This window comes from Podarcis tiliguerta (genome assembly GCF_965153285.1).
Source record: "Podarcis tiliguerta genome assembly, chromosome: 17".
In the NCBI taxonomy this organism is placed as follows: domain Eukaryota; kingdom Metazoa; phylum Chordata; class Lepidosauria; order Squamata; family Lacertidae; genus Podarcis; species Podarcis tiliguerta.
Window position 1 is genome coordinate 12,218,275 of NC_139550.1, and position 16,098 is coordinate 12,234,372.

General features: G+C 43.6%; 1 protein-coding gene and 1 long non-coding RNA gene across 3 annotated transcripts in view; one reads left to right on the forward strand and one right to left on the reverse strand.

The window, feature by feature from the left end:
- The window catches only part of LOC310668040, a 1,372,673-nt gene that overhangs the window by 587,138 nt on the left and 769,437 nt on the right, over window positions 1–16,098 (reverse strand). The window lies entirely within an intron of this gene.
- On the forward strand, window positions 1,207–15,799 carry FKTN (fukutin). Of its 2 annotated transcripts, XM_083420264.1 has the most exons (12): window positions 1,367–2,758; window positions 3,016–3,073; window positions 3,318–3,521; window positions 3,968–4,027; window positions 5,094–5,297; window positions 5,873–6,150; window positions 7,165–7,297; window positions 9,038–9,167; window positions 9,628–9,761; window positions 12,179–12,306; window positions 13,089–14,671; window positions 14,719–15,799. In XM_083420264.1, the coding sequence occupies exons 3-11, from the start codon at window positions 3,417–3,419 to the stop codon at window positions 13,300–13,302; spliced, it is 1,386 nt and encodes a 461-aa protein (XP_083276390.1). In that variant the 5' UTR covers window positions 1,367–2,758; window positions 3,016–3,073; window positions 3,318–3,416; the 3' UTR covers window positions 13,303–14,671; window positions 14,719–15,799. The 2 variants fall into 2 exon arrangements, with proteins under 2 accessions (XP_083276389.1, XP_083276390.1); XM_083420263.1 differs by lacking the exon at window positions 3,016–3,073 and having other exon boundaries at window positions 1,207–1,373.

Consider the following 16,098-nt stretch of genomic DNA (forward strand, 5'->3'; position numbering starts at 1 on the left):
CATGCGCTGCAACCTCACCTGATAAATTTAAACTATGAAAATAAAGCAGGCCCCTTTGATGTGCTCCTTTCGGTGCCTGTGGAATTTTTTTGTCTAGATAAGCCTACCTTAGAAAGTTTTAAGTAATTTTAATCTGTTTCAGTATTTTATCTCTTGCATGCTTATAAAGTAGGACTGTGGTCGTGTCTCCCCCCACCCCATGTTTTTCCATCTTTTAGTAAACCACTTTGAGGTGTGTGTTTTTGTTTTGTTTTTAAGTCAAGCGGTATACAAATTGTATGAAATGACAAAATGATGACTCAGAAGGTGGTGGACTCTCCTTCCTTGAAGGTTTTTTTTTTTTAAAAAAAGCGGAGGTTGGATGGCTGTTGTAAATAAAAATATGCCCTTTTCCCTTATGGGGTATCCAAGAGCCCATATAGAGTCCTTACATAGGTTCCCTATTGGTAGGAGAAAATAACAGAGGCCAACCAGAGAATATTGAGAAGCAAAGCAGCTAGTAAGCTTGATCTTTATTGATCTGTTGCAACAGGGTACTCCCCGCAACATGGCCACGTGCCGGGGACGCTTTTTAGTCGATTCCTGCATTGCAGGGAGTTGGACTAGAACTTCTGGGTCCCTTCCAACTGGACCAACTCATACCATTCTAGGGTCAGAATGAATGAATGAACTGAGGTGCAGCTGCTTCAATGTGAGAGTTTTCAAACTGGCGCCTTCCACAGTCCCTTAAGAGCTGCAGGACTTCGCACAGCACGTGCAACAATATAAACACATACCTCCTGAGTGCAAGATTGCAGGGTGGGTGTCCCCCTCTTAACTTTGTTCATATAGTTTATTATTAATTTTATTTTTAGTGTATCCAGTTGTCAAACACCTATGAAAAGTAACCAGAAGGTCAGTCTGATGTCGGCCTCCATCTACCTCCCCTCCCCCTTATGCTCCCAGCAGCCTCAGACACGTTGGTAACTGCGGCTTGTTGGGAACAGCTGGGGACGCAGCATCTCCCGCGCACGCGCACACCGGGCGTCCTCCTTCGTATACGCCAGCTTTAATTCCCCCCCCCCCCAAGGGGATCGGAGCCTCAAGTGAAGCGATGCAACACCTCCGGCTCCCCACCGAATAGTGCGGGGCACAACCCCACCCCCGCTTTCCGTCCCTCCCTGCAAACAGAGGCCCTTCAAACGGGAACCGGAAATGAGGTTTCAAGGGAAAAAGGCAACCTGCGCGCCTGCGTAAACGGACTCTTCCCTCCCTCCCGTCTTAACTCTATGTTCTCCTCGCGCCGCCCTGAGGCTGCCGGTGCCGTAAAGGGCGGCCTTCGCTTTACGGCAGAAGCCCGTCGCTCGGCTCCTACCTGCCTGGCGCACCGTCAGGTAAGAGGGACGGGGCGGGGGGAGGCAGTTCCTATGAGGCGTGTTTTTTTTTATAGTGGGGCGGCTTTCTCGCTGGGCTCGCCTTAGGCTCCTCTTTTAACGCTGCCCCAGGGACAAGGGGGGGGGGGGACGACGACAAGATTAAATAAAGCAGCCGCTAAATAAAGTTAAACGGGGAGGTTTCTGTTGAGAGGCTGAGGAGAGAAGTTGCGAGGGACCCGTGAGGGTCATCTAGCCCAACCCCGCTGCTCCCACCAGGCTGCGTTCGAAATTCGCCAGGCGCATTTCGTCGCCTTGGAGGCGCATGCCTGCTTGGGGATCCTTGGATCTTGCCATTTTCCACACACTAACATCCCGTCGAATTCTATCCACAGTATTTTTATCCGTGCAGTTGGAAACCCCCAAAAGCTGTATTGGAAATAATACGGCTTTGGAGCCATCTGGCTCCAAAATGGAAACTAGGCATTGTGTTTTGGCCACTGTAACCCTGGTTTAAGGAGCCATTTGGCTGCTTAGCTTATTATTAATAATAATAATTTATTATTTATACCCCGCCCGTCTGACTGGGTTTCCGCAGCCACTCGAGGCGGCTTCCGACAGTATTAAAAACACGATAAAACATTAAAAACTTCCCTGAACAGGGCTGCCTTCATATGTCTTCTAAAAGTTGTGCAGTTGTTTATCCCTTTGTTTTTTTTAATCTCATATTCTTATGTTGTGACATCTGCAGATGAAGGGCGGTATTCAAATGTAATAAAATAAAGTAATAATTTTATAATTCATACCCCGCCCATCTGGCTGGGTTTCCCCAGGCACTCTGGGCGGCGCAACACATATAAAAACATAGTAAAATGTCAAACATTAAAAACTTCCTGATACAGGGCTTTCCTTCAGATGTCATCTAAAAGTTGTGTAGTTCTTTATCTCCTTGACATCTGATGGGAGGGCGTGTGTATGTGAGAAGCTGCTGGGAACTGTAGCTCTGCGAGGGGAAAGCTACAGTTCCCAGCACCTGTAAGCAACAGTTCCTAGGATTCTTTGGAGGCAGGGGGATAGATGTGCATTGAATGTGCTTTAAGCACCGGATGTGGGAGCCCATGACAAGCTCCGAAAGAACAAACTTGGTTTACGATTGCTTTGTACCTTTGATAGTGTGTTGCAGGTAGGAATTACTCAGTGTGACCCTACCACCAGCAAAACCCCATTGATTTTTAGCAGAGACAGTAATAATTTAAAAGGGAGGGGGTGATTAAAAGTAGACATGGCACTGGGATTTGGTGGAGAGGTTTATCCCTCTCTGCTCTGCCCATCACCCTGATGAGGATGCAAATTCTCTGTCCCTGTCATCAGATTGATCACTGAATGAGTCAGGAGGAGAATATACCGTATTTTTCACTCTATAAGACGCACCAGACCACAAGACACATCTAGTTTTTGGAGGAGGAAAACAAGAAAAAAAATATTCTGAATTTCAGAAGCAAGAGCAGCAAGAGGGATCGCTGTACAGTGAAAGCAGCAATCTTTCTTGCTGTTCTGGCTTCTGGGATAGCTGCGCAGCCTGCATTCACTCCATAAGACGCACACACATTTCCCCTTACTTTTTAGGAGGGAAAAAGTGAGTCTTATAGAGCAAAAAATACAGTAACCCCCTGAATAGTGCAGTTCCCTGGAGGGATGCTGTCTTCAAGCACCCGAAAAAGGTTAGCTCCTCCTTTTTCAAACACTTTTGGGAGAATGTGGGGAGGGGGGTCTGAGAACCTAGCTGTGTTATGCTACTAACCAACAGGGACTCACACAAGCACTTTGATGTTTCTCATTGTTAAGAGACTTAAAAGTAATTTGAACAAGCATTAATGTGCTTTGCACAAAACAGTGATTCTCGTTTATATAAAACTGTTACAAACACTTCATTGAATTCAAGTTCCCCCCTCCCCTTTTCCCCAGCTTTATTTTCCACTGGAGAGACGTTGGTAGGCTACTTGAAAAGATGAGAAGAACGAAGCTTCTGCTTTCAACTGATAGTCAAGAGAGCCCTGAAGACTAATGCAGAGAATTAACAAGAACGTGGTTTTGGGCCTTCTTACTTTGACAAGCTCAGTCTTTCTCCTGTTCCAGCTGTACTATTATAAATACTATTTATCACCAAGGGTAAGAACTCTGGCAGCTCACTTAAAAACAACACCACCACACAGCTACATTCAGCAGAACGAATCCAAACAAGTGTTTATAGTGATTTGTTAAAATAAGATGGGAGACGCGAGATTGAGACTTGCTTGGTATTGAGTATTCTTGCTTGGTAGTAAATGCCAATGAAATCAATATGGCTTAAACATGGTTAAAGTCAGATTTCATATGTTCCAGGTTACGGTCTGGCCATTTTCTAGTCAAGTGGAGTGGAGCTTTCTAGCTCCCTTGCTATCTTTATAGTTTGATTCCAGTGTAGTATGTCAGAAGGTTAGTCAACAGAGGAAGTGTGTACTCTTCCAGCTGAAAATAGATTAGTTCAAATATTTTTTTTAAATGCATTAATTGTCTTGGTGGTGGCACTAGGACTTGACTTGCAAAGCCTCTTCTCTGTTGTTTGGTTTTCTTAGAATGGAGCTGTTTTCCCCAAGATTAAAGGGAACAAAGCAGGACAAGATGGTAGCCGGTGGGTAAGTACTTTTGCACTGAAAGTATTTATTATTATTATTTTATTATTATTATTTATTGAATTTATATACCACCCCACACCCGGTGGTCTCAGGGCGGGTCACAAAAAGGTCACACTATATGAAATAAAAATAAAAACATTAATCCAATAACACCCCCCTAAAAGAGCCACATTTTAAAGGGTATAGGATGTTGATTAGGTCAGCCGAAGGCCTGGTTAAAATGGAATGTTTTTGCCTGCCGCCTAAAGGTGTCTAATGAAGGCACCAGGCAAACTTCCCTGGGGAGAGCATTCCACAGCCACTGCAGAGAAGGCCTGTTCTCATGTTGCCACCCTCTGGACCTCTCAAGAAGGAGGCGGCACATGAAAGAGGTATTGCAGTCCTGAGCTGTTTAAGGCTTTATAGGTCAAAACCAGCACTTTGAATTGGGCACAGAAACTAATCGGTAGCCAGTGCAGTCAGACCAGGATCGGTGTAATATGCCCAAACTGTCTTGCTCCAGTGAGCATCGTGGCCGCTGAATTCTGCACTAGCTGAAGTTTCTGAACCGTCTTCAGAGGCAGCCCTGAGTATAAGATATATAAGATCTCTTTTGCTTCTTTGACCGGTATGATACCCGTTATTGTTACTTTATTGACTTAAAAGGTAAAGGGACCCCTGACCATTAGGTCCAGTCATGACCGACTCTGGGGTTGTGGCGCTCATCTCACTTTATTGGCCGAGGGAGCCGGCGTACAGCTTCCGGGTCATGTGGCCAGCATGACTAAGCCGCTTCTGGCGAACCAGAGCAGCGCACGGAAATGGTGTTTACCTTCCCGCTGGAGCGGTACCTATTTATCTACTTGCACTTTGACGTGCTTTCGAACTGCTAGGTTGGCAGGAGCAGGGACCGAGCAACGGGAGCTCACCCCGTTGTGGGGATTCAAACCACCGACCTTCTGATTGCAAAGTCCTAGGTTCTGTGGTTTAACCCACAGCGCCACCCGCGTCCCTATACTTTATTGACTTAGGGGTCTTCAAAAGCTTTTTAAAGATGTTTTTTCCCCTTTCCTGTCTCTTTACACAGCACGTTGTTAAGAAATTCATTAGTTTGATGTCCAGTCACAACATACCTGTGCATCTGATTGATCCATTGCTTCTGGGACTAATTGACACAGACTTGAAGCAGCTTAGGACCTCTCCTGATAGTAGCCACTCAGAATGCAGATACCTCTGTGCTCGACGGGACTTCACCACCTTTGCCGTCCTGGACAAAGCCTGGAAACTTGAGGTAAATTTGTCTCATCTTTATTTACCTATCTATGCTAAACTTTGCAACTTTTAGATTGAGTAAGCATAGAAACAAAATATCAAAACATTTATGGTGCATTTCTCAGGAATTTTTGAGAAAGGGGGAGTCACATGGTGAGTGACTTGACCACAAGGCAAATGTTGCTTAGAAGGTACCTCACAACAGCAACGGATGTCTTGGAGTGTGTCTCTCTGTGGTTCGTATTTGAAGGTTGTGTTTCTTTTGTTTTGGGTTTCATATCTTAACAGATAGTATTGTTAATCAGGAGGAAAACTGCAGAAAAGCACAAAAGAGGTTTTAATACACTTCTTGCACTTAAAGAAGTGTATGAAAATAAATGTGAAGTGGTATTCAGAGAACTGTGTGAAGCCAAGTAAGTTGGTTAAGTGTATTTATTAGAACTAAAAAGGAGATTGTAAGAATAATTGCATTCCCATAGAGAGGGGTTTCTGTTTCATTCTGAAACAGAAGAGCAAGTGCTTTGCAAAGTAGGACTGTGTGTGTGTGTGTGTGTGTTTAATGTACTGAGCCAAAATGCAGCGTGTCAATTTCAGATGGGCCTGTTCCGAGCTGCTGAGAGAGTGGGTTTCCAGTGGCTAAAGCTCCAGAGCAAAGACCCACGTCTAGAAGGGATGGACGACCTCTCTGGGATGGAGATTCCCTTACACTACATTTTCAGGCTGGCAGCGCATGCCATCCATCTGGTGGTCTTTTATGAGAGGAGTGGGAACTACCTCTGGCACGGACAGCTGCGGCTGAAGCGACACATGGACCGGAAGTTTGTACCTTTTCGGAAGTTGCCATTTGGCCGCTACCCGGGAGCCTACGACAAGTAAGAAATGGCAAGGCAGTGTTTTCTGTTTCTATTTGATGCACGAGATTTTCATACAAAGCACACAGCTGTCCGGCTTGCCTTGTATCCTTGCTGAACAACGAATGAAATCAGATGTGCAGGGTTTCTGCAGTCAATGAGATTACAGCAATGGATAAAAGTTCTACATTCATGATCCGACAATATTCTTCTCCCACCCTGATGCATGATACTAGAACAGGGAATCGTGCGGTGATGATGTTTGGCTATAAAATCAGGACAGGCCAAATAAATGCATCTTAAACTTGGGAAATCCTTTATCACCAGGATGTGGTTGCCACTGGGCTCTGAGGCTTCAAAATGGTGCCAAACAGAAGAAGTAGCTGGGAAATAAACAGCTTGTTGCTCATGATGTTGCAACACATCCTTAAATGCAAGTAGCTGAAAATAAGGATGGTCCCCCAAGGGGAAAAGGCACTCAAATCTTTCATTAAGCAAGTAATGTACCTCTGCCCTTGTATCCGATGGGTTGTTTCTAGTATAGCGGACCCTCTGGATATGAACTTATGTGCCCCGAAAAGTCTGTGTCTAGTGGAACTGCTTCTGTGCACATGTGCGGCGCAATAGAGTGCTTCTGCGCTCTTCCGGGTTTGCCGTGTTCGCAACCCGAAAGTTAAGTTACCCAAAGGTAACATAACTCAAGGGTCCACTGTATGGCAGAGTCCCTGATCCATTTGGCTAAAGGGATTCAGCTGGATGAGAGCTTGGTGCTGTTTTACTTTTTCCATTCCACCTTCCCATCATAAGCATTTGTTTCTTGTTGGTGCAGATAGGCTGAACAGCTTCGGAACACCTCGCTTGGTCCAAATGGAATGAGTTATTTTGGAGTAGTTGGGTGAAAATAGATAATCTGCAGCCTTTGCATATGAAGCGACTGCAGCTGCTCCTGTGTTTCGTTCCGTTTCACCTTCCAGACATGAAAGTTGCTCTTGTTTTCTGGCCAGATTAATGTAACTCTTTCCTCGTTTGTAACAGGCTAGAACTAATAAGTGTTTCCATTGATGGGTTGACAGTCCAGATTCCAAAAGAGCCATCACAGTTCCTAGAGGAAAGGTCCCACTCCAGGTTTATTGAATGTAGGTACAGAGAAGCTCGATCTTTCTTCCAGGTTAGTGGTTATCAAGTAGCATTTCACTCAAAATGTGAAATATTTTCCAGTGTTGCTTGCCTGGTTTCCCCCACCACCCCAGGGTTAAAATGGTTGTTGTTGTCATTAGAGTTAACATGTTTAAATGGGAATGCTAGTATATATAGATCAGGGTTTTCCAAACTTGGCTGGCTGTTTTTTTGGGGGGGTTTGGGGCTACAGTTCCAGTCATCCCTGATCATTGGGCCTGCTAGTTAGGGATGATGGGAGTTGTAGTCCAAAAACAAAAACAAAAAACACAGATGGAGGACCCAAGTTTGGGAAACACTGATCTAGACTGTGTGGATGGATGCCTTTGTTCCCAGACTGTAGAACCATATGAAAATATCTTACTGCAGACTTGCACACCCTATGACCCACCAAGCCCAAATCTGCCTATGAACCACACGCAGTGGCCTACTAAACGGCTTGCCTCTGATTGTGAAAATAAGAGGGGAGAGTTGTAGTCAAGCAGACAGTGAGCTGTTTCGGTGCATGGCTGGATTGTGATTTGTGCAATCCTGATTTAACTCCTCCTGCCTTGCTGATTTATATATGCTATATGGATACTACAGAGATAAGACGTAAGTGGCACTGTGGTCTAAACCACTGAGCCTCTTGGGCTTGCTGATCAGAAGGTTGGCGGTTTAAATCCCCACGATGGGGTGAGCTCCTGTTGCTCTTTCCCAGCAACCTAGCAGTTTGAAAGCATACCAGTGCAAGTAGATAAATAGGTACCTCTGTGGCGGGAAGGTAAATGGAGTTTCCATGCGCTCTGGCTTCTGTCACTGTGCTCCGCTGTGCCAGAAGCAGTTTAGCTCTGCTGGCCACATGACCCGGAAAGCTATCTGTGGACAAACGCCGGCTCCCTCGGCCTGAAAGTGGAGATGAGCACCGCAACCCATAGTCGCCTTTGACTGGACTGAACCGTCCAGGGGTCCTTTACCTTTTTTTTTCACCTCCAGAGATAAGCAATGGTGGTGAAGCTAGCTTCTGATCTCTTAAGTGGCTCATGTTTAAATAATTTACTCTCATGTATTCCAAGGTCCAATGAATTACAGTTAGAAACGTTTGCTGTAAAGTGTGGAAGAGTGCTGTTCATGAATCACAAGTCAAAGCTCCCCTTGGTACATAGAAATATCTGCATGGTTCTTTGCTTCCTGACCCCAGAGTCCTGTTTCAGATTTAAATGTTAATGGAAATAGCTTGAAACCTATGAACCCTTTTAGCCATCCAGCCCACTGGTAGCTTAATATTATAGTCCCGAAGCCAGCCACAGTACAATACTGATAAATAAGATTTGCTATAATCCTTTAACACTTGGTGGCGCCAAAGAATGAAAATCCAGTGCATGGAAACAATGGTGAATCTATCTTATATAGGAAAGCAGGAAAATAATAGTATTTTCTCTGCTACGGCAGTAGATACTGGCATAGAAAAAAATCTGTATCAAAAATGGTTATTTACCTGGGTTTGAACATATCTTGAAGTTCATTAAATATTGATTTATTTATTTCAGAAAATGTATATACCACTTGATTGTAAAAGACTTCAAAGCGATATACAAAAAGATAAAATAAGGAAAATTACAACCCTACTTTAAAACATAACAAAAGTTAAAATACTGAAACAGCAGAAAAAAGTAGTTTGGTGGGAGCTGTAAACACTTGACTGTATGAAAATAATGCAAGAGGCGTTTACAATTTCCCTTTTATTTTTTAGCTGTATCCTGATGATGTATCTCTGGATGCTGTTGAATTCAGAAAGAAAGCCAAGGCCTTGCTGCATCTTGCTTCTCTGACATTAAACAGTTTAGGAGTCAAATTCTGGCTGAGCAGTGGAACTTGCCTGGGTAAGGAGCTTGTGGTCATGTTTGGTCGCTAAGATTGAGAACTGAATGCATTCAATTACTCAGGGGTGTCTTAACAGGTGCTGCAAAACCCACAAACGTGCAGAGACACATTTTCATATTCCAAAACTGAGATATGAACCAAAACAGCTTGAAACATGTATGGTTAAATGACTTAAGCCTTAAACACCCCAGTACTCGCCAAAATTTTGGAATGTTCCTGGAATGAATGTCATCAGTCTTCTTTATGTAGTGATGGGAGAGAACTAGGCACTGCGACCCTTAACTTGCTCCACCCCCTAACCCCAATTCGCCACCATATCCTTACAGCCTTTGCCATCCCCTCCTCTGCAAGTCCCCAGCAAACTAGGAGAAATCTTCATAGGCTGGTAGATTTTGTGGGCTTGGGTCTGTAACGTCCCAGCTTTCTGCCATGAAACTCACAGAACTCTTGTGTTTTCAGGTTGGTACAGGCAGTGCAATATTATTCCTTACAGCAAAGATGTGGACTTGGGGATTTTCATTCAAGACTACCAGCCAGATATCATTCCAGCATTTCAGAAGGCAGGATTGCCACTAAAGCACAAGTTTGGCAAGGTTGGTGGATAACACACCTGACTTGGGCACTTTGCCCTGTTTGTAACCCCTCCTTTCCAGGGTGTGCAATGCTAGGCTCTAACAGGAAGAAAATATTGTGTGTTGGAAGAGCTACCATGGAGTAGTGGATGCTGGACTGGGGAGATCTGGGTTCAGATCTCTTCACAGTCATGAAGGTTGCTGAGTGACCCAGGGACTCTTAGTCAGCCCACTTCACAGGATTGTTGTAAGGACAAAATGGGTGGGAGGACAGAACTATGTATCAACAGCGTTGTTTATTTATATGTTGCCTTTCCATGTTCAAACCAGCATATAGGCTTATAAAGGTAAAGGGACCCCTGGCCATTAGGTCCAGTCGTGGCCTAACCTCTGGGGTTGCGGCGCTCATCTCGCTTTATTGGCCGAGGGAGCCGGCGTACAGCTTCCGGGTCATGTGGCCAGCATGACTAAGCCGCTTCTGGAGAACCAGAGCAGCGCACGGAAACGCCGTTTACCTTCCAGACGGAGCGGTACCTATTTATCTACTTGCACTTTGACGTGCTTTCAAACTGCTAGGTTGGCAGGAGCAGGGACCGAGCAATGGGAGCTCACCCCATCGCGGGGATTCAAACTACCAACCTTCTGATTGGCAAGTCCTAGGCTCTGTGGTTTAACCCACAGCGCCACCCGCGTCCCTTATAGGCTTATAGGGCTGGGCAATTTCTGGTTTTCAACATCGTGATATATCAGCAACTAAACATTGTGATATACTGATATACCACGATGTCTGAAATAAGGATGAAGCTATGTAGAGGCATTAATAATAATAACAATAATAATAATTTATTATTTATACCCTGCCCATCTGGCTGGGCTTCCCCAGCCACTCTGCGCAGCTTTCAACAAAATATTAAAATACAGTAATCCACCAAACATTAAAAGCTTCCCTCACATTGTGATTTTTGCATAGATCGCGCGCACACACACACACACACATACACACACATCTTGATTCATGATATATTGCCGGGTCATATATCGGGTCAAAAATTATGGAACCAATATCACGATATGGACTTCAAACTGGTTTTGGGCGATATATTGATATATCACAGCTTACCACACCAAAAGATTTATTTAGTTGCAAAAGCAGTCATAAGCCATAAATGAAAACAAGCATGCAATAAAAGTAAGCTGTCGTTACATAAGTCATGATAAAGTCCAGCAATAAAGATGCAAAGCGTTCATACCAGTAACAGCAAAAAATGAAGGCTCTCCGAAATTAAAACTTGACCTTAGCACAAACCCCGAAACGACACACCCCACTCCACAGACCTCTAGGCATCCTGAGCATCAGGCCCGGCAAAAATGTATGCTGCCTTGAGCTTCTTGGGGGGAAAGGCTGGCTATATAAATAGTCTTCTCATACAGTATACCTGATAACCATGAATAAATGTTTATTTGTATATGGATAAGATGGTTTCAAACAGGCCATTAAATCCTGGTGTGACTAAAGAGCCAAACTGTTAGAACAGCCTTGGTTTTCTTTACAAAGCCCAGTTACAGGTTATGATTTTTTAAAAAATGCATGCTTAAATGATCTCTCTATTTTGAAGAAGCACCAGCTCTCAGTCTGGAGTGAGGTCCCAACTGGCTTCTTGTTTCCTGCCAAAGCATACCCTTTTCTGCTGCAGCTGCTAGTTCCCCATGTTGAACTGTTTCTTTAAATGTAAAGGTTCACCATTGTTTCACCCAATGTGTATACCTTTAAGGGGCCGGAGCAAGGGCCAGAGCAAGCTGACGAGTTCCAGCTTTACAGCTGTGAACCATAGCAGGTGCTGCTGAGTTGCATTGATTAAGCTGCATCAGGAATTGGGTGCAGTATATAAGGAGCAGCACCTAGCTCTGCCATTTACCCTGGGGGATGGGTTGGTGGTTGGGTCGTGTTTGTTTGTAGATGTATTTAGTGTTTAAGGAGTTTTTGTTTTTCTTATTAAAACCTTGTTTAAGTTATTTTTGAGTCCCTTTTCTTTTTAATGCAAGCTCTCCCCAGCAAGCTCTCTGCAGCGTTACTACACTGCGAAAAGCCAACACCCCAACCCCTAGGGTGCCATGTAGTGCAAGCAATACTTGGGTCGGCAAGTCGTCTGGGAAGGTTTTCAACAGGAGACTTGGTGCCGGATCCCCAATCCAGATTGGGAGCGTGGTGCGGATTGGGTTCTCTACAGCAGATGCTGCTTTATTTTAAGCATTCTTTAGTAACAGAAAAAAAATAAAATAAAGAAAACTCAAACATGAATCATTCCATTTGTGCCTAAAAATCGTTGCACAAAGACCTGGCATGTGTCCCTCTTGTATGTTTGCAGTGTTTGACTTTTGCAGCCTCTTTTAATATTATCTGTGTCATATAAGGTGCTTTTCCCCTGTCTACCTTACAGGTTGAAGACAGCTTGGAGCTCTCCTTTCAAGGAGAGGATGAAGTAAAGCTCGATATATTTTTCTTCTATGAAGAGGATGACCACGTGTGGAATGGTGGAACTCAGGCCAAATCGGGCAAGAAATTCAAGTATGAGTCAGACTTGGCATCTGTGGGGGAAGGAAATAGAGCTTGACAAACTGCAGCATGAGATATTCTTAGCAATTGGTGTAGTGCAACTTTATTCTACCACCAATATAAAAACGATAAACCACAAGGGAATTGCAGACCACGTTTTCAAACCACCAGTGGCTTTCAAACCACTGTTTGGAGAAAACTAGGTGTGGTTCTAGGGGACCTGTTCAGCATTCATCTTGATTTGTTCGCAGGGAGAATGGACAGTGTTGGCTACTTAATGAGCATTTCATTCTGATTGGTTTGCAGCGAGGTTAGACAAGCGTTTTCCCATGTTTTCTAGTGAGTTTTCCCATTGCAAAAATGCAGGCATTTTGTGGAAGCGGGTTTGTTGTTCAGGACCCTCTTGGTTAACTATAATTGTTCAACCCAAATTTGCCAGTACAGTCGTACGTTGGAAGTTGAATGGCATCCATTCCGGAAGTCCGTTTGGCTTCCAAAACATTCGAAAACCAAAGCACAGCTTCTGATTGACTGCAGGAAGCAGAACTAAGCTGTTGGAAAACCAAAGTATGTCTTTATAAGTCATGCAAAGGTGTTTAGTATGTAGTTGTAGAAGCCATTTTAGCCCAAATTCTGCAGTATGCAATCTGGATGCAGACACTTTTACTCAGTCCCAGAATTCTTGCAACATTATCTGTATGCAGATTCTACGAAGTAGCACCACATTTCACTGATTGGATTACAAAGCCCCTTTCCTTCATCATTGACCTTCCTGTTCTTTTTCTGCAACACAGGTATCTGTTTCCCAAATTTACACTATGTTGGACTGAGTTCGTAGAACTCAAGGTACGTGTGCCATGTGAAACTCTCCACTACATCGAAGCCAACTATGGTAAAGAGTGGAAGATACCCGTGAAGATGTGGGACTGGAAAAACTCTCCACCCAACGTCCAGCCCAATGGAATCTGGCCTATCAACGAATGGGAAGAAGTCATTCAACTCTACTGACCAATCTAAAACAATGACATGTATTTATCTTGCCCACAAGGCGTCTTTGATTGTGGAATGCTTCAGCCATTTCCAATGGAGATGCTGTAAAAGATGTATTCACTGTTCAGTTGGTCAACGCACAAGCAAACTGATGTCTTGCTTCAGGAACTCTGAAGAACTCTTTTCTACAGCTGAGGATGGGGGGTGGGGCAGGGAATAAGCTACATAAAAGTTGTATATAAGGAAAAAGTAATACCAGGCAGCCATTTTGAACATTTCTTGCAGCAAATGTCCCTAAGTCAAGAACAAAGATGTCTATTCTGCCCAAACTAAGGGTCACCAAATACAGCCCACCATTAATGCCTACACCACAGCTCGCTGAATCTCTGGGTGTTGATCTCTGCCCAAAACTAGAAAAACGCAGGTGGGTGGTACCAGTTGTATGACAAGCCATGGACTATTTAGCAGTGGCTTTTGGTGCTTAGTCGAAATGGAAGTTTTTGTGGGAATGTTCAGGGAGGCAGGAGAGGATATATTGTTTATTAATATCCTCCCTAACTTGTGCTACCAAGTTCTGTAATTTAGCAGAGTTTTACATTCCCCTTTTAAATGCACAGCGGTTAGCTTGTTGCAAGCTTGTTTAAGCTTCTCAATATTAGATTCCTGGTAAAATCCCTTTATATCCCTCCTAAAAGAATAGACACGACACAATCTTGTGCAATGTGTATAAAAGAAGTTTACTCACACATTCAGTTCACAGATGGATCCCTGAAGGCAGACTTAGTTACAAAGTATATACATGTGGATCTATGGGGGGGTTAATCCCAGTGACTGCAGACTGGCAGTCACTGCAGTTCACACGACAAAAGGAAGATGGAAAAGAGAGGGAGGAGGGCTGCGTGCCTTTGGTTTTGTTACCTGCCCAGGTAAACTCATGCCCACCTCTAGTCACATGCAAGAGGAAGTATGTCCCAGGCCAGGAGGAAACAGGAAGTTCCAACTGCCTGGACCAAACATCCCCTTGCAAGTCCACTCTAGGAAAACAAGGAATGTTGTATTTGACTGTTATCTATGTATCACATCCCACAGATGAGTGGTTAGTTAAAGCCTGTGTTTGAATCTACAGGGTCCGGTATCACTTTAGGAGCTAATGGATGTAGGAGAAAATGATGTCACCTACTCGAATGGCCATCTGACTCAAATGGTCCCCTTTCACCTAAATTGCTTATAGCTTCCTTCCAACCTCAAATCCAGGTTTTTCTTGGAGCCCCCACTCAGGACCACTTTTGAGGGAGCATCGCTGGTGGGTGAGAGTCCTTCACTGCTTACTCATTGGCAACGCAGTATGGCCGCTCAGAATACAGTTGCTGGCCATCCTTGGAATGTTGTATTTGACTGTTATCTATGTATCACATCCCACAGATGGGTGGTTAGTTAAAGCATTAAGGATTTAAGAAGAGCTTGTGGACTTCCTTGAGGTTCCCAGTTGGTCATTACAGGAAATAGGATGCAGGGGTAGGTGACTCAGGGAGGGGTATGAGCAATTCCTCTTATTCTCAGAGCATTGAAAAGGGGACCACATCCCAACGTGGCTCCTTTTTACAGATAATTCCCAGTGGGATTTCACTCATGGGAAAATAGCAACCCATACTAATTTTAATCAGGGGTTTTTTCCCCAGCTGGAACTCATCGGAACTCTCAGGTGGGCACCATTGCCATTCTAAGAGAACGAGGTGAGTTCATGGTGAGTTTGGGCATCTATTTTTCTAGAAAAATAGCACTGCTTTTAATAGTGTATCATTGACCTTTAACCACAGTTCAAGACTTTCCTGCCATGTCCCCATCATTAGGAGATAACAGGGGGCATTGTACAAAAAAAAGAAAAGAAAAATAATTTGTCACATACCTTATGGGCAGCAGTTCAAAGAGATTTGAAACTTGATGATCAGGACGAAGTGAAATACTGTATCTCTGAAGAAGTTCTCATAGTATATTTTATTTGTACGTGGCTCACTGTGGCCTGAAGTCTGTTTTGCATTGTTTGGAGCTCTGTTATACAAAGCACAATAATGTAAACATTTCTATTTGTGGGCAGAAAATGTGAATTTTTTTTTTTAAACTATTGTTTATCTTGTGTAGATAAGGAAAAAGAGAGAAGGTACTAATGCTTGCCCCCTCACTAAAACAAATAGTATTTAAATGATCCACATACAATATTGTGTTTTAACTTATTGACGAAGTTGTTTGCTGTTTTGTACAATGTATGATGATGCTCTTCTCGTCAGTGGCTTCTGTCAAGGAAAAGTTGGTTGTTCCTTCTGTCCTATTGAAGTCAATGTGACAAGTTTGTATCAAGTAACTTCTGGATTCGGGATGAAGGTTTTAATGTACTTGTCATGCAGAGGTACACTTTTAACCTAGATTTCAGAATGTTACTCAGTACGAAATAATCTGAAGGAGGCTTTAAAATTAATACATACGTTCTGAACTTTTTAAATAAACTTATGAAAAGAGACTTAGGAAAATGTCACATTTATTCAGAATATGGAAGATAAGAATCTATGCCTTTGGCAAATATATTTATAATGTGCAGTTAGTGCTCAACCATGTTCTTGTTTTAAGGTTGCATTTGTCATATATACAAAAACAGCAACAACACAAGCATGATAGACAACAACATAAACGTCTATATATCCCGGTATAGCCTGTATATGTCCTCCTTATCTTCTTAATTTCTGAAAATATAATGCTAAGTAAGATCAGGCTTCCTTTATCAGCTTGCCTTTTCAGCTATTGGTGCCAATGCAGCTGCAG

What these genes read in the sequence shown, in the direction of transcription:
- FKTN (XM_083420263.1), top strand. Translation starts at nt 3,417, where the DNA reads ATGCAGAGAATTAACAAGAACGTGGTTTTGGGCCTTCTTACTTTGACA. An exon ending in GACAAGATGGTAGCCGGTGG is followed by an intron (nt 4,028 to 5,093) that starts GTAAGTACTTTT and finishes CTCTTTACACAG; the next exon opens with CACGTTGTTAAGAAATTCAT. An exon ending in TAAAGCACAAGTTTGGCAAG is followed by an intron (nt 9,762 to 12,178) that starts GTTGGTGGATAA and finishes TCTACCTTACAG; the next exon opens with GTTGAAGACAGCTTGGAGCT.